This window comes from Rhinolophus hipposideros (assembly GCF_964194185.1).
Source record: "Rhinolophus hipposideros genome assembly, chromosome: 11".
Taxonomy (NCBI): Eukaryota; Metazoa; Chordata; class Mammalia; order Chiroptera; family Rhinolophidae; genus Rhinolophus; species Rhinolophus hipposideros.
Genome location: NC_138057.1, coordinates 8802206 through 8830166, shown reverse-complemented (window position 1 = coordinate 8830166; position 27961 = coordinate 8802206). Strand labels below are relative to the sequence as shown.

At 39.4% G+C, this 27961-nt stretch overlaps 1 protein-coding gene and 1 long non-coding RNA gene across 6 annotated transcripts in view; both read right to left on the bottom strand.

Moving 5' to 3' along the window:
• Positions 1-248: 248 nt before the first annotated feature.
• The window catches only part of LOC308504540 (uncharacterized protein), a 29092-nt gene continuing 1379 nt past the window's right edge, over positions 249-27961 (bottom strand). For 3 of the 5 annotated variants that reach the window (XM_081065360.1, XM_081065362.1, XM_081065361.1), the window contains exons 3-5: positions 24191-24317; positions 14413-14505; positions 249-10020 (exon numbers count right to left, since the gene is read on the bottom strand). In XM_081065360.1, the coding sequence (XP_080921486.1) occupies positions 7172-10020; positions 14413-14505; positions 24191-24317 (3069 nt within the window). In that variant the 3' untranslated portion in view covers positions 249-7171. Of the gene's footprint in view, positions 10021-14412; positions 14506-24190; positions 24318-26787; positions 26929-27961 lie in introns of all 5 variants that reach the window. The other 2 variants (XM_081065363.1, XM_081065364.1) reach the window with 2 other exon arrangements.
• On the bottom strand, positions 21159-22621 carry LOC308504542. Its single transcript, XR_013994389.1, has 2 exons — positions 21983-22621; positions 21159-21790 (listed from the first exon to the last, which is right to left on the bottom strand). It is a non-coding gene; the product is annotated as an uncharacterized lncRNA (long non-coding RNA).

Here is a 27961-nt window from a genome sequence, read left to right as displayed (position 1 = left end):
TATGTCTTGCAACACTGTAGTAATTCAAAGTATATATTAACTATACTCACTTTACTTGGTAATAGGAGGCTTCCTGTAAGTAGAAAAGGGGAAAAGAAATTGGAGGTGCATATCGTACGTACTTTGGAATTTTGAAATATAATTTTTAAACTTGGGCATAAAGGAAAGGAATGATGGATTGGGAACATTAGGATTTCAAGAAACTTCAGTCCTGGAAACAAATAAAGTCAGAGAATAGTATTAATTCAATAACAACGAAAAAAATTTATTAAGGGATTTTAGGGGTTCCAGCCGAGAAAGAGATAGGATGGAAAAGATTATCAGCATCTAGGTTCTTAAACTATAAAGAGTAGATCAAAACGGTAGAATACTCATAAGTCTACATGCTCCCATTTGGAGGTTCCCCTTTTTCATTCTACATATCAATACAAAATAAAGGAACAAATTTCTTCATATTTAAAGAAATACTCCTAAAACCCAAGCTCTGATTCTCGTGGCTGTCATTCTTTGGATCACAAATGACCAAGATGAAGTGTAAAACTGGAGAAAAAGCCATATTTCCACCTGTATTTTTTCATTGCTCCATTCTGGCTCTGGTACTTTGGTTTTCATTATGGTTTTTCGAAAGTAAATGTTGTTTGACCTCCAAATACTAAGTATCACCTTTTTAATACGTTTACTCATGTTCCTCAAACTGGTTTTAACTCTTTCCCATACTTAACTCGGCTGATTGATCCTGAAAAAAACACAAAAACACACACACACAACATAAAGGGCCGGCCTGGTGGCTCAGGTGGTTGGATCGCAGTGCTCCTAACTGGAGGTCGCGGGTTCAATTCCCACATGTGCCAGAGAGCTGTGCCCTCTAGAGCTAAGATTGTGAACAACAGCTCTCCCTGGAGCTGGGCTGCTGTGAGCAGCCGGAGGTTGGCGTGAGCTGCCTGAGAGCTGACGTAGGCTGCTGTGTGCCGCCATGAGCGGCCGGTGGCCAGCATGAGCTGCTGTGTGCCACTGTGATCTGTTGTGAGGGGCCAACCAATGACTAACGACCGACTGCCTCAGCCAGGGGGAAGCACAAGGCTCCTAATAACACAATGGGACAGGAATCTGTGTCCTACACTAGACTGACAAACAACGGCTTGAACCAGAGTGCCGGAGAAGACGGAAGAAAGGGGAAAAAAACTAACTAAATGTTAACTGAGGGCCAGCCCGGTGGCTCAGGTGGATAGAGCTCTGGGCTCCTAACTCTGAAGGTTGTCGGTTCGATTCCCACATGGGCAAGTGGGCACTCATCCACAAGGTTGCCGGTTCAGCTCCTAGAGTCCTGAAAGAGATGGTGGGCTCCGCCCCCTGCAACTAAGATTGAACACAGCACCTTGAGGTGAGTTGCCGCTGAGCTCCCAGATGGCTCAGTTGGTTGGAGAATGTCCTCTCAACCACAAGGTTGCCAAGGGATGGTGGGCTGCCCCCCCTGTAATTAGCAACAGCAACTGGACCTGGAGCTGAAGTGTTCCCCAATAAAATCCTGTTCCTCTTCCAGAATAAAAATCTGAAAAATATATGTATATTAACTGAAATAAGGTTTTAGATAACTTTTCAGTAATAATTACGTTTTGTGCATGCGTGAACATGGTATCTCAGCATCTGTTGGTAACGTTAAGATTTGCCAGTGGAAATGCTAATTCCTTGCTTTAATTGTCAGTATAAAGCTCTGAAGGTTATGGATTCTAATAACGTGAAAAGACATGATGAAAGTCTTCAGGGAAGGTATAAGGCATGGGAATATACTTTTGAAGAAAGTGTAAGAAAGTAGTTTGTCTTAAGGATGCTCAATTATGAATGAGTGAGAAGAGACAAACTAAGGAAGTTGTAGATTTGTGAGAAAAATGTTGAGAGAATTTTATACGGTTAAGCTAAATGCGATTAAGTAAAATTTATACATCAAAAGTAAAATGGCACAAAATTCAAGTTTTCTGATGCTGCTAAATAACACACAGGTTGTTAGACTGATATTATGAAAAAGTTTTCTGCCTAAAAATCAAAGATTATATGCATCATCAATAAATTTGTTTTATATTGATTAATTAGGTCTTTGGTTACTCAACTAAATCTAAGAACTAAGTTTTGCTAATAGTTATTCAAACTTCTGTATTTTATGAATGCCAGAGTTCAGGTGCCCTTCTCGGCATTAAGAGTATAGACCCGCACATGTAAGTTAGGCTATTGTTTTCCCTAACCTGTTAGTGTATTACAGTGGTTGTACCGCACTGTTACATCCCTGATAAAGAGGCTAAGATACTAAAAGAAGGCCAGAAAATATGTTTAAATGTCTTTTACAACCGAGACATGAAAAACGAGGAAAGAAAAGAACAGTGAGGCTGGAGATGAGGCCAAAGGAAGGCGATTTTGGGCTGCTGTTAGTAGAGAAGCAAAGGCCAAGGACATACCGGGAGCACCAGAAGAGGAACACCAGGTAAATGAGCCTGCATTGGATGTGGAACCCCAAATCACTAGAGCAAGAAATGTCCCAATCCTCCAAACAGCCATGGCCCCTATGCAAACTAAAAGGACACTGGAGGATGGACTGTCCCGTTCTGAAGGGAGCAGGGACCAACTCCTTCCCTACAAATGCTTATGACTGAGAGAGGTGTGAGGGTCATGGAGCCCCTCAGGAGAAACAGGCTGTTCTCATGACAGGGGAGAACTGCAGGTGACCCTTGACGTGGCAGGTAAGCCTTCTAATTTCCTGAGTGATAAGGGAGCCATTTATTGTCTTGACCGCTCACTCTGGACCTGTTTCTTATGAAACCTTACTGTTTGTATAAATAAACAAAGCCCCGAAATTTGGGCTCATACTCAAGCTTGTTCCTTACCACTGGCCTATACCTTGGCCAAAATGTAAAACGAGCAATCACATTTAAAACGAACTCTGGAAGTTTCCTCAAAAGATTTCTCAGCCCTGGCTCTAATTGCTGCCCATTGCTTTGGATTCTCACCTCAATTCTGTTATTTCCTATGTTGTTAACTAGGGAGAGGATCCGCTGGCACTTTGGAATTTTCGGAGAATGGCACCTACTAAAGCCCACTCCTCTGCATATAGTCTTCGCCCCAGAAAGCCAGGGCAACGAGTACTACTGGAAGCCTAGAGTGACAGGGATCTCTAACAGACCACTTGGTTCCTAAATGGAAGGGACCCTTTGCACTTTCCCGAGCACCCCAACTGGTATCGGGCTTCAGAGAGTAAGAAGTTGTATCCACTTCATTTAAATCTCCACAGACACCCCCAGAAGGAAGACTGTCACTCCTGTTCCTTTAAGCCAACTGAAGACCTTAAGCTCCTGTTCAATCAGAACTACTGGAGTTGCTCGGTATTGCCTCTCTACTTGGGCGCCCCCTGGGATACCCATTAAAAGCCTTTGGCTGTCCTCTGCCACGGGCTCCTCTAGGGAAAATAAGAATCTAGTATCTTTATAAAATTGTTCTAATAGCTAGGTGCAATAAGCTCTCTGACTGCTGGATATGCCATAAACAGCACTCTCCCCACTATGATAAATTAGCAAGAAATTCTAGGGACCATCGGCAGGGATGATGCCCACTCACAACAGGAAGCAGCCAAGAAGAGTCAATGCCGCCACCCTTGCAACCATAATAATTTTACAGAAATAAAATGGGTAAAAGAGGCGTAATTGAAGCAGGGCCTGGTTGCCTCCCTCCGCCCCCATGGTACACCCCTGTCCGTGACACCAGCCTCACTTATAGCTTAACAATAGATCATCTCACTATGGCTTGAGCTCCAAATGTCCCCACACCTACCCACTTCCCTGTTTTAAAAAATTACCCTGAAACTTACAATAAATACCCATAGGCTTATTGAGCACACACTCTGGTCTAGCATTCTTTGCTGGCTACTCCCATCGGTGTTCCTGGGTTTGATGCCACCAGAGAATGACACTGCCAGAGGGAATGCTCCTCGCAGACTCCCCAGAACCTTCATGTAGCCTCTGGCAGACCACCCAGATTTTCCTTTAAAACACCCCAAGCCGGAGTGAAAAGGGTAAGGGAGAGGTGTTATTCCTCTGCCTTCTCAGGCCACTGGTGCTATGATAAAAAAAGAGTTAATTCTATGACCAAACTCCTCCGTCACTCTATCGGCTGCACAGCGCAGGCAGCACTAGCCCTGGACCCGATTGGTCTCTGGATTCAACCCAAGACCCGGGCCAGTCCTGCATAATCAACACGATTTTTCCCTCTCTCCTTACTTTATTTACTTCCTTCCATGCTCACAAATAATGAGAGGCAAAGCACTCACTAAAATGTTAAGGTTTACTTTCCCCGTTAATTTCTGCCTATAAATAGAACTGAACAGGGGGCACTATCATTAAAGTGACTTTGCAGGTGAAAACGTGGACCTGGATGCACACGTAGGCAAAGCACAGCAACGGTATGAGATTTGGAAGAATACTTTATCCGTTGCCGTGTACTGCAATACATAAAAACACGATTAGGAACTTCTCAAAAACCTTTGGAGGAATTGCTTGAGCTGCAACACACCTACTAGCCAAAAGGAAAAAATCTATAAAGTCCCTTGCACGATGCTTGATAGTTACAGGGCTCCTTGTGCTTTGCTTGTGTTTTGTCCTAAGGAGCAATGGTGCCCCATCCCAGTCTCCTATTTCACACGAACCAACGGTGTTGGGACACAGACCCCACTGGCACTACATTAGAACGCACTGCAAGGCATAGCCCTGCTGCAACACAGGTGTCCATTCAGCTTTCCCTCAAAGACACTGTTACCAACCAGGGGCCTCTCTAGCTGCCTCCTGGGGCACCTCCTTCTGGGCAGTATCTCCTACTGCTCTCAGTGGGATCCAAAGACAACCCACCGTTAAAACTCAAAGACTCCTCAACACCTCTCCCCAGAATCAATCAATACCCTATAAATAGAGAGGCCCTCCAAGGCATCAAGGCCATAATAAAAAGACTTTAAAGCTCAGGGCCTCATTATCTCCTGTGCAGATCCATAAGGCAGGGAGGAGACAGGACCATTCAGGTTTAGGGCTCAGATAATATTCTCTTGTGGAGGAAGTGCTCTTGGGGAATATCCTCTGGACATGTGCCAGCAAAGAGGGAAAGAGAGAAAGACCTGAGTCCCATACCACTAGGACTGTGCCTCAGGGTTTCCCAGGAATTAGTCTCAGTCAGTTGGTTAAGTCAGTCCTACCTTGTGGATGGATACCTGAGATGAAATGAAATCCTATTCTAAACGGAATTTTTAAATATACATTTTAGGAGGTATAATATTCTAAATATTTTAGAAAAGACTTAACAGTTTTCCCAAAAATATAAAGAATTTGCTTTATAATGCAAACTATTATAAAATCATATTAAACATTATCATGATCAGAACAAGTAAAAGGATGGTTTGGTAAAAGCAAAAAGATATCACAAACATTAATATCGGACACAGGAGCCAATCTGAATGAACATAAACTGGCTTCATCTCAGATGATTTGACCATCAAAACAAAATAAAACTAACACCACTCGTTCAAGATGATACCGTACTGTATGAACCAAGAATTTGAGTCTATACAAACATAAATACAGAATTCTGGAAAAAGGAAAACTGTTTCATACCATGATGAGGACATACTGGGAGGAATACTGGGGAAAGTAGCATGGTTTTACAAGTATGGAAAAAACGATTTGGGTGACAATCAGAAATAAATGCTAAAATTTGTGAAAGCTTGAAGAACACAAAGACATAGGTATTGCCTGAATGTATCTCAAGACACTGAGGACTGTTTTTTGTGAAGAAATGTTGAAGATACCACATTAACCAAATAATCCAATTTCATGTCACCATTTTTGGGACCAAGTAAAAGTATGTGTGTCCTGGTATTATGTACTGAGAATAACCTCAATACTTCTTTTGTATTCCGACAAAAGGTACACGATCTAAATGTAATCACAAGAAAACATCAAACAAATCATGTCATTTACATGATTAACAATACAGAAGAGCTACCGTTAATAGGTACTGATCATTCAGGATGCTTTCAGGGGATTTTTCCATGTGACGCTTCTGAAACATACCAACTTGTCACTTTACAGAGTCATAGTTTGTGATGGCTGTGGGCTGTGTAATACAGGAAAGTAACAAGCATTTCCAAACCTATAACAGCTCAGCAGAGAACAAGATTTTTCTTCCTTGCAAAAGTCATACTTTCAGAGAAGGAAACTGTTCCACACAGTCATTCTTGAACCCTGACTCCTTTCATGTGCTACTCTCCCATCATCAATAAAGGGAAAGAACAGCAAAGAATATACAGGATGAAAGTGTATTCCTGCAAACAACAGCTTTTCTGCATTTGTTACATTCGTAGCGTTTCTTCCATGCATGCAGGCTCTGATGTATTATGATGGGTGACTTCCAAAGAAAAATTTTACCAAAATTCATACACAGAGTATTTTGCCTGCATGAATTATGTCATGCCCTTTGAGATACTACATGAACATGAAACTCTTCAAGATTCATAGTGTTTCTCTGTTGTGAGTACTCTGATGTTTTCCAAGTTTTGACCTCCACCTGAAAGTTGTTCCACATTCATTACATTGATAGGGTTTCTCCCGTGTGATTTCCCTCATGATTTCTAAGGCATGACTTCATTACATTGATGAGGTTTTCACCCTAAGTGAGTTCTCTGATGTTTTCCAAGATGAGACTTCAGGCTGAAAGCTTTACCACATTCCTTACATTGAAAGGGTATCTCCCCAGAGTGAGTTCTCGGATGTGCTCTGAGGATTGACATAGAATCAAAGCTTTCCCCCATTCATTACACTGATAGGGTTTCTCCCCTTAGTCAGTCCTATTATGTTGTGAAGACTTATATTCTGGCTGAGAGTTTTACCCCATTCATTACATTGACAGTGTTTCTCCCCTTTGTGACTTCTCTGATGTCCTCTGATGGCTGTCATATATGTCAAAGGTTTCCCACATTCACTATATGATAGGGTTTCTCCTGTGAGTTCACTGATGTATTTCAACAGCTGACTTCTTGTTGAAAGTTTTACCACATTCATTACATAGATAGGGTTTCTCCCGTGTGTATCCTCTGATGTACTGCAAGGCCTGTTTTGTGTCTGAAAGTTGTCCCACATTCAGTACATTCTTACGGTTTTTCATCTGTGTGAGTTCTCTTATGTTGTCTGAGGATTGTCGCCCAGGTGAAAGCTTTTCCACACTCATTGCATTTATACGGTTTCTCTCCTGTGTGAGTGCGCTGATGTTTTCCAAGGTTTGACTTCAGGGTAAAACTTTTACCACATTCATTACATTGATAGGGTTTTTCCCCTGTGTGAATTCTCTGATGTTCTCTGAGACGTGATAAGGAGACGAAAGCTTTCTCACATTCATTGCATTCATAGGGTTTTTCCCCTGTGTGAATTCTCTGATGTTCTCTGAGACGTGATAAGGAGACGAAAGCTTTCTCACATTCTTTGCATTCATAGGGCTTTTCCCCTGTGTGAATTCTCTGATGTTCTCTGAGGCGTGATAAGGAGGCGAAAGGTCTCCCACATTCATTACATTTATAGGGTTTCTCCCCTGTGTGAATTCTCTGATGTACTACAAGCCCTGTTTTGTACTTCAAAGTTTTCCCACATTCACTACATTGATAGGGTTTTTCCCCTGTGTGAGTTCTCTGATGTTCTCTGAGGCGTGACAAGCAGGTGACAGCTTTTCCACACTCATTACATTTATACGGTTTCTCACCTGTGTGAGTTTGCTGATGTTTTTGAAGGACTGACTTCTGGGTGTATCTTTTACCACATTCATTGCATTGATAGGGTTTCTCCCCTGAATGAGTTCTATGATGTATTACAAGACTTACCTTTTGCTTGAAACTTTTACCACATTCATTACACTGATAGGGTTTCTCTCCTGTGTGAGTTCTCTGATGTTTTCGAAGAGCTGAATTCCAGCTGAAAGTTTTCCCACATTCATTACATTGATAGGTTTTTTCCCCCGTGTGAGTTCTCTGATGTATTCGAAGAGGTGACTTCTGATTGAAAGTTTTACCACAGTCATTACATTGATCGTGTTTCTCCCCTGTGTGAATTCTCTGATGTATTCCAAGAGCTGACTTCCTGTTGAAAGTTTCACCACATTCATTACATTGATAGGGTTTCTCCCCTGTGTGAGTTCTCTGATGTATTTGAAGACCTGACTTCTGCCTGAAAGTTTTACCACATTCATTACATTGATATGGTTTCTCCCCTGTGTGAATTCTCTGATGTTCTTTGAGACCTGATAAGGAGACGAAAGCTTTTCCACATTCAGTACATTCAAATCGCTTCTCCCCAGTGTGAGTTCTCCAATGTGCATTCAGATTAGATTTCCAGAAGAAAGACTTCCCACAGTCAGTACATTGATAGGGTTTGAACCCTTTGTGAATTCTCTGATGTTCGCTGAGGCGTGGTAAGGAGACGAAAGCTCTCCCACATTCATTACATTTATAGGGTTTCTCCCCTGTGTGAATTCTCTGATGTATTACAAGGCCTGTTTTGTACTTCAAAGCTTTCCCACATTCATTACATTGATAGGGTTTTTCCCCTGTGTGAGTTCTCTGATGTTCTCTGAGGCGTGACAAGCAGGTGACAGCTTTTCCACACTCATTACATTTATACGGTTTCTCCCCCGTGTGAGTTTGCTGATGTTTTTGAAGGACTGACTTCTGGGTGTATCTTTTACCACATTCATTGCATTGATAGGGTTTCTCCCCTGAGTGAGTTCTATGATGTATTGTAAGACTTATCTTTTGCTTGAAACTTTTGCCACATTCATTACATTGATAGGGTTTCCCCCCTGTGTGAGTTCTCTGATGTTTTCGAAGAGCTGAATTCTGGCTGAAAGTTTTCCCACATTCATTACATTGATAGGCTTTTTCCTCTGTGTGAGTTCTCTGATGTTTTCTGAGGTCTGAAGAGGAGGTGACAGCTTTTCCACGTTCATTACATTTATACGGTTTCTCCCCTTTGTGAGTTTGCTGATGTACAACTAGGGTATCTTTCCGGGAGAAAGCTGTCCCACATTCATTACATGCATGAATTTTTTCACCTGTGTGACTTCTTTGATGTAAAATAAGGACTGACCTCTTAGAAAAGGATTTTTGACATTCATTACACTCAAACTGTTTTTCAATCACTTGAGTTGCCTGCTGTGTATCAATGGGTGACTGAGCAGTGAAAGTTTCCTTATGAGTATTATTATCACAAGGTAGCTCTACCGTGTGAGTCCTGTTTTGTATCTTAGTGGCTAAATTGTAGTTGAAGTTTTTCCCACACTCAAGTGGTTGCACTCCAGTGTGAGTTCTCTGATATTCGCTGAATTGTGGTTTTGGACCAAAAGTTTTTTCTCTTCTATCAGTTCTCTGAAGTTGAGCAACCTTCCTGAATCTGTTCACAATTTTATTATGTTTATCTTCATGAAATTCACAGGGACTCTTCTCTGTGTAAATACTGGGAGAAAAAAGGGCTGATTCATTACATAGCTTTCTTCCAAATTTATAGTAAGATCTCTCTTTTGCGTAAGCACCATTCCGTGTAATGAAGACAGGTTTATCATGCAAAGCAATACCATGTTCATTACATTCAAAAGACTGCCCCAAAGAAAATTCCTGCACATAACTGGAAGTTTGCACATTTTGATAGGAAGGAGATTTCTCTCCAGTATCCCTTCTCTCATTTCTAGTATAGGAATAAGATGCATTACAGTTATCATACTTCTTTTCTGACTCATTATGAAGAGCCAACGGGTAGAAATCCAAGTATGTAGGCCCTACACTGTCACATATAGAGGTCATTTTTCTTGAAGGAACAATGTCTGTGCCCAGATTACGTGGTTTTCCTGAAATTTTCTCTTGCTCTGCAGTCAGTGGTCTGTTGGTGGTGAATGAAACTTGACATAAATACTTGTCTTGATTTTCCTGGTGCTTCTCAAAAAGATCAAGTTGGTAGTCTTCTGAAAATGAAAAAGTTAAAAAAATTCTTTATGAAATGTAACATTCTTAATGTAGAAAGTCAAATAGATATATGCCCTATAATGTATTTCACAAAATCCAGGTTCTTAAACTACCAAATGCAGATTAAAAAGATAGGATACTGATCAGTCCACATGTTCCATCTGGACGTTGCCCTTTCTCATTCTACATATCAAAACCAAAATGAGTTTATCATGTAACACATTTCCTCATATTTAAAGAAATAATCCTAAAACGCAAGTTCTGATTCTTCTGGGTGTCATTCTTAGGAACACAAATGCTCAAGAAGCGTAAAAGTGACGGGAGGAAAAGGTATCTTTCCACCTCAATGGGATTCATTGCTCTATTCTGGCTTTTATACTTTAGATTTCACTACTGTTGTTCAAAAAGTAAACGTTTTGTGACCAGCAATCCTAAGTATTACGTTTTTAATATGCTCACTCATGTTGTAAAACCAATTTTAACACTTTCCCAAATTTAACTCTGCTTTCCATACACTTTTCAACATACCAGGTATCTACCAGTTGTGAGAACCTTATGATCAAACGTTTTAAATTTTACAAAATACTGTGCAAGTGGAAAACGAGGATGTCTGTGTTATGAGAGAACATTTTTATCTTCAGTTGGTTATATTTCAAATAAAGACAGCGTAACAAAGAGGTTCAGCCGCCCTAAATGAGATCATCAGGATGAGATATCAAGGCCTGAATTACGGGGATGGATATCACAAGCATGGTGGGAGTTACTGTACAGAAGAAGAGCTGATAAAGAGGACAAAGCTCAGAGACAAATTAGGAGGAGAAAGAGACTAGGAAACATTTATTCACTCAAATATCCATTGTATGCTATTTCCTATTCCTTATTGTGACTGAGGTACTAAGGATACAAGGTTATACCACACCAACGAAATGTGAATAAGCATTTAGGGAAGCACAGACAAAAGTAGGATCAAATCCAAGGAAGGGAGTGAGCTCGGGAATCATGATTAATGCCATCACAGGCAGCAGACAATGTATGGGAGGGAGTATCGGCCTGTGAAGTTTTCAAATGGGACACAAAAGTGGAGATTCTGAAACATTATTTGAGAAGTAAGAAGACCTGATGAGTGCTTAGGAAAAAAATGACACAAGGGCATAGATGGACTGACTGCTGGAGAACAAGAGAGCCGCTATAAATAGGGAGCCGTGGAAGGACAGAGTTAGAAAGTGATCACAAGGTCTGAATTCTTCATAGAAACAACACATTTGTGAGGAATGTATATAGCAAGTGTCTGCCACTCATTACTCTGTTCCTTCCCAGCTTTTAGAACATGGAAACCAAAACAAACGCCCATAAATCCCTTCCGTATGAACCCATAGCAAACTAAGTTTTATGGTAGGGTATAAAGCTGGGGCACAATGCCACGTTTCATATAAATGCATTTTGCAGCTTTCTACACTGTCATCCGGTTCACGAATCAGTTGTCATTAGGGCATGCATTTGTTTCTGGACTCTCTACTCTGTTTCAAAAGCTCTGTAATTATCCCATGCCAGTACCATTCTGTGCTACTTACAAGAGATTTACAATATATCTTTAGTACCTGTTAGAAAAGATCCTACACCATCTCATTCTTCAAGTATGTTTATACAACATGGGTAAGAATTCAGAATTTTATAGTATCCCAATCTACGAATATAATATATCACCCATTTAATTCAATTTCACGTTGCTTAAAGATTTTCAAACATTTCCATATTTTGTGCAGATGTATTTCTAAGTATATTTCCATTGTAACTTGTTACAGGATGCGTTCTCACTATTACCAGCACAGGATAACTATTACATGGATTCTATCTATTCTTTTCATTCCAAGAACCATATTTCGGCTTTTATTTAATTTACACTATTATAGCTTTCCAATTAATCCATTTATATATATTTTTTTTAAAAAAACTACCTACTTCTGTTTTGCTTAAGTTTTCTCAAAAATCCCTGTTTTTCAAACTTTCCATTAAGTGATGCTATACCCATACCCCAAAATTGTGCGCAGTAAAGGGTCGTCTCAGCAGGTTTGGTGTTTCACAGCCTGCACATTCCAAAGAAATGACTACTCTCTGACAAATTCATGGGTGATGACTTGTAAGCCCATGGAACATCCTGCCTGATAATAGTGTCTTTACATAGCCGGAGGCTTGGGTCAAAACGAATAGTTCAAGCTAACACTGGGATTTATGGTTGGGGCCTTGGGCCTCCCTGGACGGGCTACATGCTGAGTAAATGAGGTCAATCATGCAGATGGTCCGGCCCCACATGACCAACCCACAATAAGAACCTTGGATACCAAAGCTCAGATAAATTCCTCTGCATGACAATACTTCATGTGTGCTGTCATACATCGCTGCTGGCAGAATTAAGCACTGTCCGTATAACTCCTCTGGGAGAAAATAAGTTTGCATTCATTCTCTCTTGGATTCTGCCCTGTTTGACGTTTCCCTTTGCTGATTTTATCTGTAACCTTTTGTTATAATAAACTCTAATATAACACCTTTACTGAGTTACCAGAGACCTCCATACACAGGTTCACAAATACACTTTACACTTTTATAATTTTGATAATCCCTTGATCAAATAGATTTTCCAAAAGTTATATTTGGAAATATTTTTAATTTAAATATGGGGTATTTTATTCTCACACTGTCGTAATTTCTAGTTCTATTAAATTATGTTGCTTTACGAGCTTAATGTTTTCTTCTAACCCAATACAATTATGCTTTGTTAATCCACTGACTCTTCAGAGAAAGCTTATACTATATTTTCAGAGTACAGAGCTTAAAAAACACATATCAATGTATATTATCATGTCATAAAATATGCTATTAACATGTAGAGCAGGGGTCAACCAACATTTATGTACAGGGCACGATGGTGAATATTTTAGTCATTGTACGCCACATCATATCAGTCACAACTATTCCGCCATTTTGTTGTACCACAAAACCAGCCACAACACTATGCAAACAATGTATTCAAAAAACTTGTTATTTATAACAACAAATAGCTAGCTGCATTTGTGACATAACTTACCAACTCTTGACCTAGAATTAGTTGTCGTCCACTGTATCTTGTTTGAAATCCAAGTGGTGTATATGCAAGGTCGGACAATTAAGTTCGTGAACACCTCCTAAAAAAGTGCTACATACCTCATTGCTGAATATCACTACTGACCTACAAAGTACTCCCCTTCGGAAGCTATGCACTGACACCAGAGCCTAGTCTACCCATCAAAGCAATTTTGGAACTCTTTTTCTGGAATGGCCATCAAAGCTGTCATAGTACCCTTGATGTCTTGACTGTCATCAAAATGTCTTCCTTTCAATATTTCCTTCATCTTCAGGTAAAGAAAGAAGTCACCAATGTACAGATAAGGTAAATATAGGAAAGACGTTCTGATACCCTTATTTGTTTATTGGCTAAAAACTCCCTCAGAGACAGTGCGGTGTCAGCTTGTGCCCTGTTGCAATGCAAGAAGTCCTTCAGGACCATTTCTGCACACATCTTGCTCATGCCAAGATTTTCAGTTCAGATTTTCTTGACTGTTTCTCTATCAATGTTTGCTTGGTCTGATATGCTACTCCCAGTAAGCCAACGATTTTGACGCACAATTCAACGAATTTTTGCAATATTTTCATCAGTTCTGCTTGTTACTGGCCAACCTGACTTCTCTTCATAAGTAATGCGTTCTCTCCTCTCGAAAAAACGTTGAATGCGTTTGTACGCTGCTGTTTTCTTCCTGGTATTATCCCCATAAACCTGGAATAATAATGTCTCTCATTTCACTTCCCCTCTTGCCAACTTTAAAAAAAAATTTAATGTTTGTTCATTGCTACAATTCTATCTCACATATTCTTGAGACAGCACACAACACGCAACAACAACAATGTACGACACTCAGCAAGACATCACCACATGTCGACACAAACATGGTCGTGAGCAGACATACCAAGATTATGAAACCTTGATGAGCTGTTTGTACAGTGCTGCACATGGTGGCAAGTTCGTGAACTTAACTATAAGACCTTGCATCTCTTCTCTCTCTTTTGCCATGGTTTAAAATTCCATTTTAGTTAGCATTATAATCTGCCTCTATATTTAACTTTCTATTGGTTAAATAAAAACTCATTCTTTGATTTTCTACACAGGTATAAATGATGCACTGTTGCCTAATACAAAAGATGAAAATAGGTAACGTTGACTCCTTTAAATTTACACCCTCCATACCCACATTTTATTGGATCTACTCGGATCTAAACTTCCAAAGGTGCCCAATGTTGAACAGATCCCATTTTGGATTTAGTCTTCCAGGGATACCTTTTACCAGTATTCTAAAACTCACCTGGATAACTCCCATTTAGAAATTTGTTCTCCAGTAACAACGGGTCTTCTTGTTCCAACTGGAAGATCACTTCTTGTTTTATAGAACAATACCCTGTAAATGGGAAATAATTTAGGACATGGTTTCACTTTATGGGCTTTGATGATTCTAAATGTTTAGGAAGATGCAGCTTTAAGAAAGGCACAGAAACAATATTCACTTGACCACTTCTAAGGGGAGATGTAGAACAGAAATATTTACAGCTGCTCAAAGGACATCTCTTTAAACCCCTAAATTACAAGCCTCAATAACATTAAATTCTAATAAAGGTTCATGTTTAGTAGCTACAGTGAGAGAGAGAGAGAGAGAAAGCTATGGAAATCTACAGAAGGGTCCTTTCAATCTTTGATTGGATACTAATTTGTGGTCACATGTGAGGAAACTACCTAGGGGTGCGGACCTAGGGGTAGAATGAAAAATCAGCTAGGCACACACAGAACTGGGAATTTTCTGTTTCCAGAGTAGAGAGGCAAAGAATTTTCAGTAGGATTCCTCATCAGCAACCATAAAAGGCAGAAGGTAGTGGGGTGATGATATATTCTTAACTACTCAAAGTAAAGGACTATCAACCAAGAATCCAGGAAAAGATCTTTTAAAGATAAACGTCAAGTGAAAATATTTCCAGATGAACAAAAATTGAGAGATGTTTGCTGCTAGTAAAGTCGCATGAGAAGATACAATAAAGAAAGTTGTCTTGACTGATTTAAAAAGTACTTGTGTACAATGAGTATACATGTGCAATGTTGGGTTTCTAACACACACACGTGTGTTTTTATCTTTCCAAGAAAACCATAAAAGAGGTAGGAGGAAGTCAAGCTATACTAGAATAAGGAAATACGTAATACAAAATGGTAACTCAAATGCACAATAAAAAATGAAGAGAAACAAAAATTAACAACATAAAACATATATAACAAAACATAACCCCTAACAATACCACAAAAGAGGGCGCAGGAAGAAGAAACTTACATAGGGGGAACCTGTCTATACATCTCTAAAATTAAGTTAACTTGATGTAGATCTGGTAAGTGAAGCTGTATATGGTATACACTAAAGGAATAACTAATTAAATGGACTCTCAAAAAATGTTGTGAATAAAATCATTAAACTAAAATGTTACATGAAAAAATCTTCACGTACTACAAAACAATAGAGAAACAGACGAGAAAAATACATGACACATGTGGAAAACAAAATGCAAAATGGCGTACAAATATCCAACCATATGAGCAATACCACTAAATGTGAGCAAACTAAACAATCCAGACAAAAAGCACAGACTGTCAGATTGATTAGGGGAAAAAAAGAAAGAAAACAAGCTCTAACTGTATTCAACTATACGCGGTCTAAGGACATACACATTAAATTCAAAGATACAACAATGTTAAAAGTAAGAGGATGGCAAGAGATACTCCATGCAAACAGCTACCATAGGAAAGCTATAGTAACATGAAACAAAATATACTGTAAAAAATGTTATTAGAGATAAAAAGACTAATATTTATAATGACAAAAGGGTAAATCCATCATGAAGATATTGTAACAATTATAAACATATACACATCCAGCAATTGAGCCCCACAATACATAAAGTTAAAACTGGCAAGTGAAAGTAAACATAAACTATTAAACAGTAATAGATGGACACTTCACTGTCACACTCGGTACAGAGAGAGAAGCTAGGTACAAAATAGAGGATTTGAACAGAAGTATCAGCCAACTAAACCTAACAGACATATATATACAACATACCTCACATAACAGTAGCATAATTCAAATTCTTCTAAACTGTGCATAAAACAGTCTCCATGGTTTTCGGCACAAAACAAACTTCAATAAATTTAAAGCTACAGAAATACAACAACGTATCTTTCCTGACCCAATAGAATGAAATCAGAAATCAGTAATGGAAAGAAATTTGAGCAATACACGAATACATACAAATTAAACACCAGTCTGCTAAATAACTAATGCATTGAAGAGAAAATTCCAAAGCAAATTGAAAATGCTTTCTGGTGACAGAAAGAGAAGGCACAACATACCAAACTAGCAGTATGAAGCAAAATCAGTTTTTAAAAGGAAATTTATGGCTATAAGCAACTTTATAGTTGACTCTTCAACAATGCAGGTGTTGGGGTGCTGACCCGTGAGCAGGTGAAAATCCACATATAAATTCTGACTCCTGAAAAACGCAGTCGTAACTCGTATACATGGGGGGTTCGCTCCAGGACGATCCCATCCCATGGACACTAACATCTACAGCTGCTCAAGTCCCTTATATAAAATAACATAAAACAACGCATACCGTCTGCCCTCTGCATCCATGGACTGCGAACCACAGACTCAAAATACTGTTTTCAATCTACACTTGGTTGAATCTGTAAATGCAAAACCCAGGGATGTGCAGGGCCAAATGTATATTTATAGAAACAATGTATGTGTATAAGTGGACCCGAGCAGTTCAAACTCACGTTGTTCAAGGTCAAGTATATTAAGAAAGAAGATCTGAAATCCACAACCTAACCCTTACATCTTCATGCAAAGGAAAAACAACTACAAACTAAACCTAAAGCAAGCAAAGGAAACAAACACTGAAGACTGGATTAGAAATTCATGAAAGAAAGGATACAAAATCAAAGTAACCACAGTTGGTTCTTTGAAAAGATCAGCAAAACTGACAAATCTTTACCTAGATTAACCAGAGAATAAAGGGAGAAGATGCAAATTATTAAAATCAGAAATGAAGAACACGACATTGCTATTGACTATACAGAAATAAAAAATGAGTTTAAAGGAATATTAGGAATAAATGTATAGCAATATATTAGATAACTTAATAAAAGGGACAAATTCCCGGAAAGACACAAACTATAGAAACTAAGTCAAGAAGAAGTAGAAACTCTGAACGGAGTTATCACAAGAGACTGACTCAGCACCCAAAACACTATCCGCAAAGAAAAGCCTATGCCCATATGATTTACAGCTGAATTCTACCAAACATTTAAAGAACCAATAATACCAATTCTTTACAAACTCTTCCAAATGACAGAAAAGGAAATACTTCCTATCTCATTGAATGAGGCCAGCATTACCTTGATTTCAAAACCAGATAAAGACATCACAAAAAAACTACAGACCGATACCTCTTATGAATACAGAAGCAAAATTCCCCATCAAAACACTAGCAAACTGAATCTAGACACATATTCAATGTATCATGCACCATGACTAAGTGGGACTTATCCCAAGTATGCAAGGCTGGTGTAACATCCAAAAATCCAGCAATGTAATTCACGGTATCAATGGATTGCAAACCACACGATCATCTTCATAGACAGAAAAAGCATTATGACAAAACGCAACACTCTTTCATGATAAAAATGCTGAACAAACTAGGAACAGAATGGAACTTCTTCCATCTGATAACAGGTATCTAAGAAAACCCCACAGCTAGCATCACAGTTCATGATCAGAACCTGGAGCTACCCTACTAATATTAGAAGACAGGCTGTTCATTCTGAACAACTCTATTCACTATTGTACTGGAGGTTCCAGCTGGGTCAATTATGCTACAAAAAGAAAAGTCATCCAGATAGGAAGGGAGAGAGGGAGGGAGGGAGCTAGGGAGGGAGGGAGCTAGGGAGGGAGGGAAGGAAAGAAGGAAGGAAGGAAGGAAGCAAAGAAGGAAAGGAGGGAAGATTGATTCACAAATGAAAGTATCATATGTAGAAAGAATTCAAAGGGCTGTTAGAAGTCAAACATCAATAATGGAGTCAGACTTCATTACAATTCACATCTGATGTTTGATGACTGAGAGGTGCCATGTTCCCCTCAATTGGATTTGAATTCATGAGCTAATATGGCACTCTATGAGGACTGCACCATGACGTTGTAAAGAAAGTAAAAGATTTTTATTCAAGAACCCAGTGCTGTGTATTTTGAGAAGTGACATTAAGTGCTTTGGTCATCATCGAAATCTAAAAACTAAAGAAAAATAAAAAAAATTGTGAAAGCAGCAAAACAAAAGTAACCTTTTGTTACTAGGGAAAAACAACTGAAACAGTGACATCTCATGACAAAGCACAAGGGCTATACGAAAGTGGCACAATGATCCAAGTGCTAAAAACTCTTAACCCAAAATTCGAAATGCAGTGAAAATACCATCAGGAATGAAGTGCAATCAAGACATTCTCAGATGAAGAAAAATGTACACATTGATCACCAGCAGGACTACCCTAAAAGAACAGCTACAAAAATAATTTCACAGATTTTAAATGTCTAGGGATCTTAAACTATCGGGAAAAAGAGTGAACAAGACAACAAGTAAAAAATATTAAGCATAGAGGTCCTCTCATACCCATAGGAGATAGGTTCAAGAACCTCCAGTGGGTGCCTGAAACTGCAGACAGCACCAAACACTGTAAATAGTATGATCTTCCTATACATACACACGCATGACAAAGTTTAATTTTTAAAATAGGCACAGAAACATATTAACAATTACATAATAAAAGAGAACAATTGTAAGAATAAACTATAATAAAAATAAACTATAATAAAAGTTATGTGAATGTGGTCTCTCTCTGCAGGCAACCTAGCACAAATTTCTCCAAGACAAAATCACAGATAGAAGATTTGTTCTTACTGTGTACATCGTAGCAACTTCAGCATGAGTTATTTTTTTCTTATGAAGTCAAGAATGTTTGTTTACCTTTCACTTAAACGAAGCACTTTATGGCTTGTCTTTGGCATATCCGAATTGTCAGCCACTACTCTTGCCCGTTAGGTCATTATGAAGTAAAACAAGGATGACTCGAACACAAACACTGCAACACCCTGACAGTCGATCTCATAACCGAGATGGCTACAAAGTGACAGTAGCATACTGTGTGGATACACTGGACAAAGGAATGATTTATGTCCCACACAGAACAGCCAACATTTATTTCATTGCACTACTTACTCAGAATAATGCACAAGTTAAAACTTATTGTTTGTTTCTGGAATTTTTCCATTGGATCTGTGCAGGCCTCGGTTGACCGCAAGTAACTAAAACCATGGAAAGCAAAACCATGGATGAGGGGGGACTACGCTATATGCAACAGGTATTCCTTCTCTTACGTTTCTAAACTCTTTCATGGAGGAAGCATCATTATAACTGTCTGATATAGTTATGAGTATGTGGAGAGAAAATGTTTGACAAAGTTACATTATAAATTAGGGAAGGTAAAAGGAGGTACACTTCAGTCAAACTCATAAAATATGAAAGCTAGCAGCCTGTGGTAAGTTATATAATATGGAATTCGTAGAGAAAGCACTAAAAAGAACTACACAAAAACCTCAAAGACACTATGGGCAGATCAAAATGGAATTCTGTAAAATTCTGAAGTAGCCCACAGGAAGAAAAAATAAAGAAGTAGAAGAAAATGATAAACAGCAGACAAACTGGAATTTGTAGTTGTAAATTAGAGGCCGTTTACGTTACCATCAACTTAATACAACTTAATACATTTAACAAAATATGTGTAAAACATACGCAGAGCTACAACTCATTGCAAACAAAAAAGGTAAAGACCTAAATAAAAGGGAGAGATACACTATCACTCAATGTATCAGAAGATCCATATTATTAATACATAAATCCTTCCGGACCATTCTGAAGACTCAAGAATATATCAACCAGAATTCCAAGCAAAAGTCTTGAAGAAATTGACTTGAAATTCTAAAAATTATATGGAAATGACAAAGAATGTATAGTCAAAATAATTATCAAATTGAAAACGTATTTGGAGGACTAAATCCTCCTTATTTGTTAACTTTCCAGACAGTTACAGAATCAACAAGGTGCGTTTCAGACTCATAGAACCATTAAACAGAATAGAGTCCAGGTACAGAACTACAGACATATGGTCAATTTGTTTTCGACAAAGAACCAAAGCCAACTCAATGGAAAACTAATAATCCTTCCAGCAAATGGTGTGACTAGAACTCGACAGATGTAGAAAAGAGAACCACAACTCTTATTTCACAGCACATAAAAGAAAATCACTGGCAGTGACTCAAAGTCCTACATGTAAAATTATAACACATCTTCAAGAAACCAAGGAAGGAAATTTTAGTGACCTTGGAATCAGGTAAAAAAATATTCAAAAAGACACAAAACCCATGAAATATAACAAACAATGAAAAAAAACATGAAAAAAACAAACGATATCTTAAAAAACAAAAAATTCTGCTGCTCCAAGACACTGTTAAGAAGAAAAATCAACAGATATGCAGAAAACTTAGCAAAATATTTTCTAACCATAGTCTTATGTAAAGATTATATAAAGAACTCTGTCAATTCAATGTAAGTCTTTAAAAGAAACAGTCTTCAAAAATGGGCTAAATATTTGAACAGACTTCCAGAAACAAAATCCTCCATGCATGGCCAAAAAGTGAAACAAAGAATTGGAGAGAAATTCTTCCATGGATTGGAAGATCAACATCGTTAAAATGGCCGTATTACCCAAGGCAATATGATGACTTCATGCAATCTCCATCAAAACCCCAATGGCATTTTTTCAAAGAAACAGAAGAAAAAAATCATCAGATTTGTATGGAACCACAAAGGATCCTGTGTCACGTCCTGCACAACACAAGCAAGTGGGAAAGGACGAGGAAGGCGGCGAGGGTTAAGGTTTATTAAAGAAACAGACAAGAGACACTGAAAGCAAAGAAACCACAGAGGACCAAGGGACTTACAGCCTCAAGAGACTGGAGCCCCGAATCGGGTCGTCGTGGGTATTTATTGATTTTTTACAATAGGCATCACATGATTCTGGGCAGGGTCTGCAAAACTCTTACACCACCAATACAATTAGCATATTTCCAATCACCCAATCATTTTGTCCCAAAGCAACCTGTACATGCCGTCCCCACATGACCAAGGTGCGGTGTGTGTGATCCCTGGGGGAGCGGATCTCTCAAAGCAATTATCCCATGAGGTCAGCGCAGAGCAAGCTGGTTTCGCTCAATTACTGTTCCTTGCACAATTGGGTGCCGGACATCTGAAGCATGCGTCAGCAGCTTCCCAGAACGTGTTGGAGGATGGGCACACCTCACAACCTAAGGTTAACATATGGGGGTCCCTGGGGTCCCGCCTGGCTTAAGTTGTCCCTCCCTTGAGGAATCTTACTCGTCTTTGGCTGCAGACCCAGCATGTTGGGACCAAAAGAGAGAACATATAAAACTCAACCCCTAAAGGGACAACCCCGCAACCCTCTTTCCCTAAGGAAAGAGTGGAAGGGACAGATGGTTAGGATGCTGTGTGACAACAATCCTGATTAGCCACGCAATCCTGAAATAAAAGGAGAAAGTTGGAGGGTCATACCTCCTGACTTCAAATTATACTACAAAGAGACAATAATCAAAACCACATGGTATCGGCAGAAAACCAGACACACAGACCAATGGAACAGAAACGAGAGCCTACAAAGAAACCCACATACATACTGGCAAATAATTTTAAATACAGGAGCCAAAAACCTACCGTTACGCAAAGAAAGCCTCTTCGATAAATGGTGCGGTAAAATTGGAAAGCCACATGCAAAAGAAGGAAAGTAATTACTATAATATCTGTCACCGAACACCAAAACTCACTCAAAATGGATCAAAGACCTAAATACAAGACGTGATAAAATAAAATACGTGGAACAAACCATTGGTATTAAACTCACGGAAATGGTCTCACAGAGGATTTTATGAGTTTCATCTCAGAGGCAAGGGAAGTAAAAGTAAAAATAAATGAATGGGGCTGTATCAAACTCAAAAGCTTTTGCACAGCAAAAAAACCCATGAATAAAACAAAGAGGAAACCAAATGATTCAGACGAGATATTTGCAAACGCCTACCATAGCGGGGCCAAATACAAAATATATAAGGAACTCACGTAACTCAACGACAATGACAAAAATCTAACAATCCAATTATGGGGTGGTCAGTTAGCTCAATTAGTTAGGGCACGGTGTTAATAACACCAAGGTTGCTGGTTCGATCCCCGCAGGGGTCACTGTGAACTGCGCCCTCCAAAACAAATGGGTAAAGGACCGAAATAGACACTCATCCCAGGAAGACAAACAAATGGCCACCAGATACACGGAAAAGATGCTCAACTTTACTAGCTACAGGGAAATGCATATCAAAACCGCAATGAGATAGCATCTCTCACATGTGTGAATGGCTATTATCAACAAGACAAGTCACCGAAAGTGTTGGAGAAGCTGTGGGGCAAAAAGGAACTCTCATACACTGCTGGTGGGTATGCAAATAGGAACAGCCACTATGGAAAACAGTATGGAGGTCGCACAAAAAATTAAGAATACAATTACCATGTGACCCAGCAATCTCTCTTCTCACTGTCTACCCAAAAAAATCTGAAAACATTTATCCATAAAGATATATGTACCCTTATGTTGACTGTAGCATTATTCACAGTGGTCAAGACGTTGAAACAAACAGAGCACCCTTCAATAGCTGATTGTATAAAGAAGACCTAGTACCTACATACAACAGATTACTTGGCCACGACAAAAGTTAGACGGAAAAAGTAGAGAACCATATGATTTCACTCATACGTGGAATATAAAACAGAAAAGAAAAACAAAAGACAAACAGACAAAAACTCATTCACAGATAACAGTATGGTGTTTACCAGAGGGAAAGGCTAGCAGGAAAAGTGTCAATGAAGAAGCAAATATCTGGGGCCGGCCCTGTGGCTCAGGCGGTTGGAGCTCCGTGCTCCTAACTCCGAAGGCTGCCGGTTCGATTCCCACATGGGCCAGTGGTCTCCCAACCACAAGGCTGCCGGTTTGATTCCTCGAGTCCTGCAAGGGATGGTGGGCAGCGCCCCCTGAAACTAAGATTGAACACGGCACCTTGAGCTGAGCTGCCTCCCAGATGGCTCAGTTGGTTGGAGCGCGTCCTCTCAACCACAAGGTTGCCAGTTCGACTCCCACAAGGGATGGTGGGCTGTGCCCCCTGCAACTAGAAACGGGCAACTGGACCTGGAGCTGAGCTGCACCCTCCACAACTAAGACTGAAAGGACAACAACTTGAAGCTGAATGGCACCCTCCACAACTAAGATTGAAAGGGCAACTTGACTTGGAAAAAGGCCTGGAAGTACACACTGTTCTCCAATAAAGTTCTGTTCCCCTTCCCCAATAAAAAAAACAAAAAAAAAAAAACAACAAAAAAAGCGCAAATATCTGCTGATAGAAGGAGATTTGACTTTGGGTGGTGAACACACAAACCAATATACAATTATGCATCATAGACCAGTACACTGGAAACTTGTATCACTTTATTAACCAACGTCACGTCAATAATTTAATAAAATTTAAGAAAGAGCCAAGTAACAGAAGAAAGAAAAATGTGTAAATAATGTACGATGTATATAAAATTCTAGAAAGGCAAAACTATTGGGACTGCAATACACCAGTGCTTCACGAGAGCGGGGAGGGGAGAGAAAAATAACTGCAAAAGCTACAAGGAAAGTTTTTGGGGTGACAAAAGTTTTTATATCATTATTTTGTTGGTAGTAATCACCTATAAACATTTCCAAACTCAGCAATTTATACACTGAACATTACTGACATTTAATTTTTGTTAATTACACCCCAATAAAATAATTTCAATATGAAGGAAAGAAGGAAAACAGAATTGCATTTGAGAGAGAATTAGGTGGTCGGGTCTGCTCACCCACTGAGTCGAGGTGGCTGTAGATCTCCAGCATCACATCTCTGTAGAGGGCCTGCTGAGCAGGGCCCAGGTGCTGCCACTCCTCCTGGGTGAACTCCACAGTCACGTCCTGGAAGGACACTGAGGCCTGTAACAGCATATTTCTTACTCAGTCACAAGGGTTCAGAAACAGGTGACATGGCAAATACCTTTCCAAACTAATTTCTGTCAGATTATTGTTAAGAATTTAAAAGAAACTTTTATAAAGAACGCCTATGATGGCCTATCATTGTCTTACACTTTTAGGGTGCTCACATAATTGGAACAAATATATTCTCGTACCCGGATGTATTTGTATTTATTTCTAAATTATATACCACAGACTGTCAGTTAATATACTAATGATAAAGTATAGTGACTTGTCCTTTAGATAGTTTTATAACTAGGCTTCCTGTCATCTTTTCCTGTGCCCTAGTGAACTGTCCTGAGCACTCTCTAGGGTACACACAACCTCTTGGAGTTCTCTGCTGGGGTAACAGGAGACCAACAATACACGAACACATATAGGTAAGCCCTGGAGGTCGTAAGCATCATGAGACTTGGCCATCAGACACAATGCTGTGCAGGCGCGGAGAAAGTTTTGTTTAGGAAAATAGAAGAAACCAATTTAAGGACCTCGAGGGCGCTACGCAAAGTGAAATAAGAAAGACAAATACCAGATCATCTTTCGAAAAGAAGGATGGACAATTATTTAGGGAATTGTTGCAACAATGTTGCTACCCTTTTTTTAATTCAGAGAGATTGTACTTTATGAATTTGTACCACCTGGAAAAACACTTAACCAAGTTTACTATTTGGAAGTGCTGAAAAGGCTGCGTGAAAACAGTTCCATCATCTGACCTTTCCTCCAACAATTCATGGCTCTTCTATCACAAAAATGTACCAGCTCACAGGGCACTGCCTGTGAGGGAGTTTTTAGCCAGTAAATAAATAATTGTATTGGAAATCCCTCCCTACTCACCTGGTCGGGCCCCCAAGGACTTCTTTCATTACCCTAACATAAAGGAAATAGTGAAAGGAAGACATTTTGATGACATTCATGACATCACCTGTAGTATGAAAACAGCTCTGATGGCCACTCCTAAAAAGATTTCCAAAAATGCTTTGAAGGGTAGACTAGGTGCTGGCATAGGTGCATAGCTCCTGAAGGGGAGTACTTCAAAAGCAGTGATACAGTGGTACCTGGGTTTTCGAACATAATCCATTCCGGAAGATCTTGGGAGTTCTGAAACGTTCGAAAACCGCGGCATGGTTGCCCGACAGAAATTAACAAAAAAATGGATTAATCCGTTCCAGACTTTTAAAATCAAGCCCTAAAACAGCAATTTAGCATGAATTTTACTAGCTAATGATACCATAGATCCATAAAATTTACGGCATTCATAAACCGAAATGTTCATCAACAGTGACGTTTTGTTTTGTTGTTTTTAATATATTTTTTTACATTTGTTTTTGCCTTTTTGTGTGTGTGTGTGTGTGTATGTGTGTGTTGAGAGCCCACTGGGCCATGTGGGAATCGAACCGGCAGCCTTCGGAGTTAGGAGCATGGAGCTCTAACCGCCTGAGTCACCGGGCCGGCGCAACAGTGACGTTTGAAAACTGAGACACTACTGTATTCAGCAATGAAGTATGAAACACTTTTTCTAGAATGAGTTCGTTAACTGTCAAACCTTGCATCTGTGGAAACTACAAAGAAACAACAACAACAACAACAACAAAAAAAAAAACCTAAGTTCATACCGACAACAGATTGGTTATTGCCAGAGGTGAAGGATGTGGTAGAGATATGGATGAACTGTTTTCGGTTTTTTAGTACTAACTCCATTTCTGAATTAGGGTATTTTCAACTTACAGTGGGCTTATCAGGATGTAACCCCGTAATAAGCAGATGATCATCTACATAGATGGGTCTCTGCCCCAGGTTCCTGCCACAGGGATCCTAACACCCTTGTAAGTGCCTAAGTGATAAGAGCGCCTGGAGAATGGTCTGTTTTAATGAGGTGACTGTGGGTGGGCTCGAGGATGGGCACTGGTCACCAGAGACACCAGGCCATAATTGGAAGCTTGGACTTTTCAGCCCAGCCTCCCACTTCCATAGAGAGAAGAGAGAGGCTCAAAATAAAGTTAAGAATTGATCATGCCTATATGATAACTAGTCCATAAAAACCCCAAAAGTACATATTTGGAGAGCCTCTACGTTGGGTTGGTGAACATAACAGTGATGTATAAGAAGAGGCATGCACCCCAACTCCATGGGGACAAACGCTGCTGTGCTCAGGACACTCACCCTATGTATCTCTTCATCTGGCTGTTCATACATATAGGTATGTATCCTATACCATGTCTTTAATAAACCGATAACTGTCTTTCCCTCAGAACTGCCTTTCCCTCAGAACTGGCTTTCCCTCAGTTCTGTGAGCTGCTCTAGCAAATTAATCAAACCCAGGGAGAGTAACCTCAGATGTATAGCCCAAGGTCAGTAGCACAGGTTCCACCTGGGAAATGCAGTTGCTACGTGCAGTGAGGTGGGAGCAGTGATGTAAAACTGAGCCCTTTACCTGTGGGATCTCATGCTATCTCCAGGCAGATGGTACCCGATGAATTAAACTGGAAGACGTCTGGCTGGTGTTGCAGACACTTACTAGGGGGGGAACAAAACCCACACACTTGGTGACCAGAAGTATCAGAAGTAACGTATCCTGTGTGAGTAGCAAAGGAGACATACAAAAGGGAAGACTGCTGGGTTTCTCTAAATCACCCAAGAGTTGAGGTAGACGAACTACAGGAAGGGGATGGGCACAGGGACACAGTGAGGCAGATATACTTCATTTATACTTAAGAGCTCTATCAACATGGAGATGGAACTATACACTGCGGTGTTGGTTGCATGATTTTGAAACATAAAAAGGTCTAAAATTGATGTATAGAGTCACTGCAACCACACACAAAATGGGAGCACAGTTTGAAGATACAAAGGTATATACTAAAACTTTCATGAAGAGGCAAAGGATTTACACGATCCAATACAATTATGAAAAAGCACAAGGTTGGGAAATTCACAATACCAATTTCAAGACTTATATGAAAGCAACAGTAATCAAGGAGTATAGTATTAGCAAAAGGACAGACACACATCAACAGACGAGAATAATGACTCGAGAAACAGAACCACAAATAATATAAAATCAAATGATTCCCCAAAGGTGTCAAAGCAATTCCGTGGAGAAGGTATATATATTCTTTGTAGCAAATGTTGTTGGAATATCAAACATGCATAAGCAAAAGTAAATAATCTTGATCTATACCTTGCACCATAAAAGTTAATGTTAAGATCACAAACTGTAATTATAAAACTTACTAAAATAGGACAGAAAAATCACTGTGACCATGGCTTAGGAAGATTTTTTACATATGACCAAAACAGCATTAACTAACAAAAGGAAAAGACTAAACATTTGAAAACTTGATTAAACACTTCTGTCTTTGAAAAATACATGGTGAGAGAAAAACACAGGCGAGACCTATGATCTTTAATAAACGTATTAGGTACTCAAAATCTTCACACAACAATTCCCTACAAACAACATGCAATTTGCATGAAATAAAATACATGGGGGAAAAACATTACACAAAGGAGACAAAAGGATGAGAGTCACATTCTTTTTATGAGACTAATATAAGCATTCCACCAAAATTGGATGGAAACATGGGAAAAGGAAATGATACGCTCAC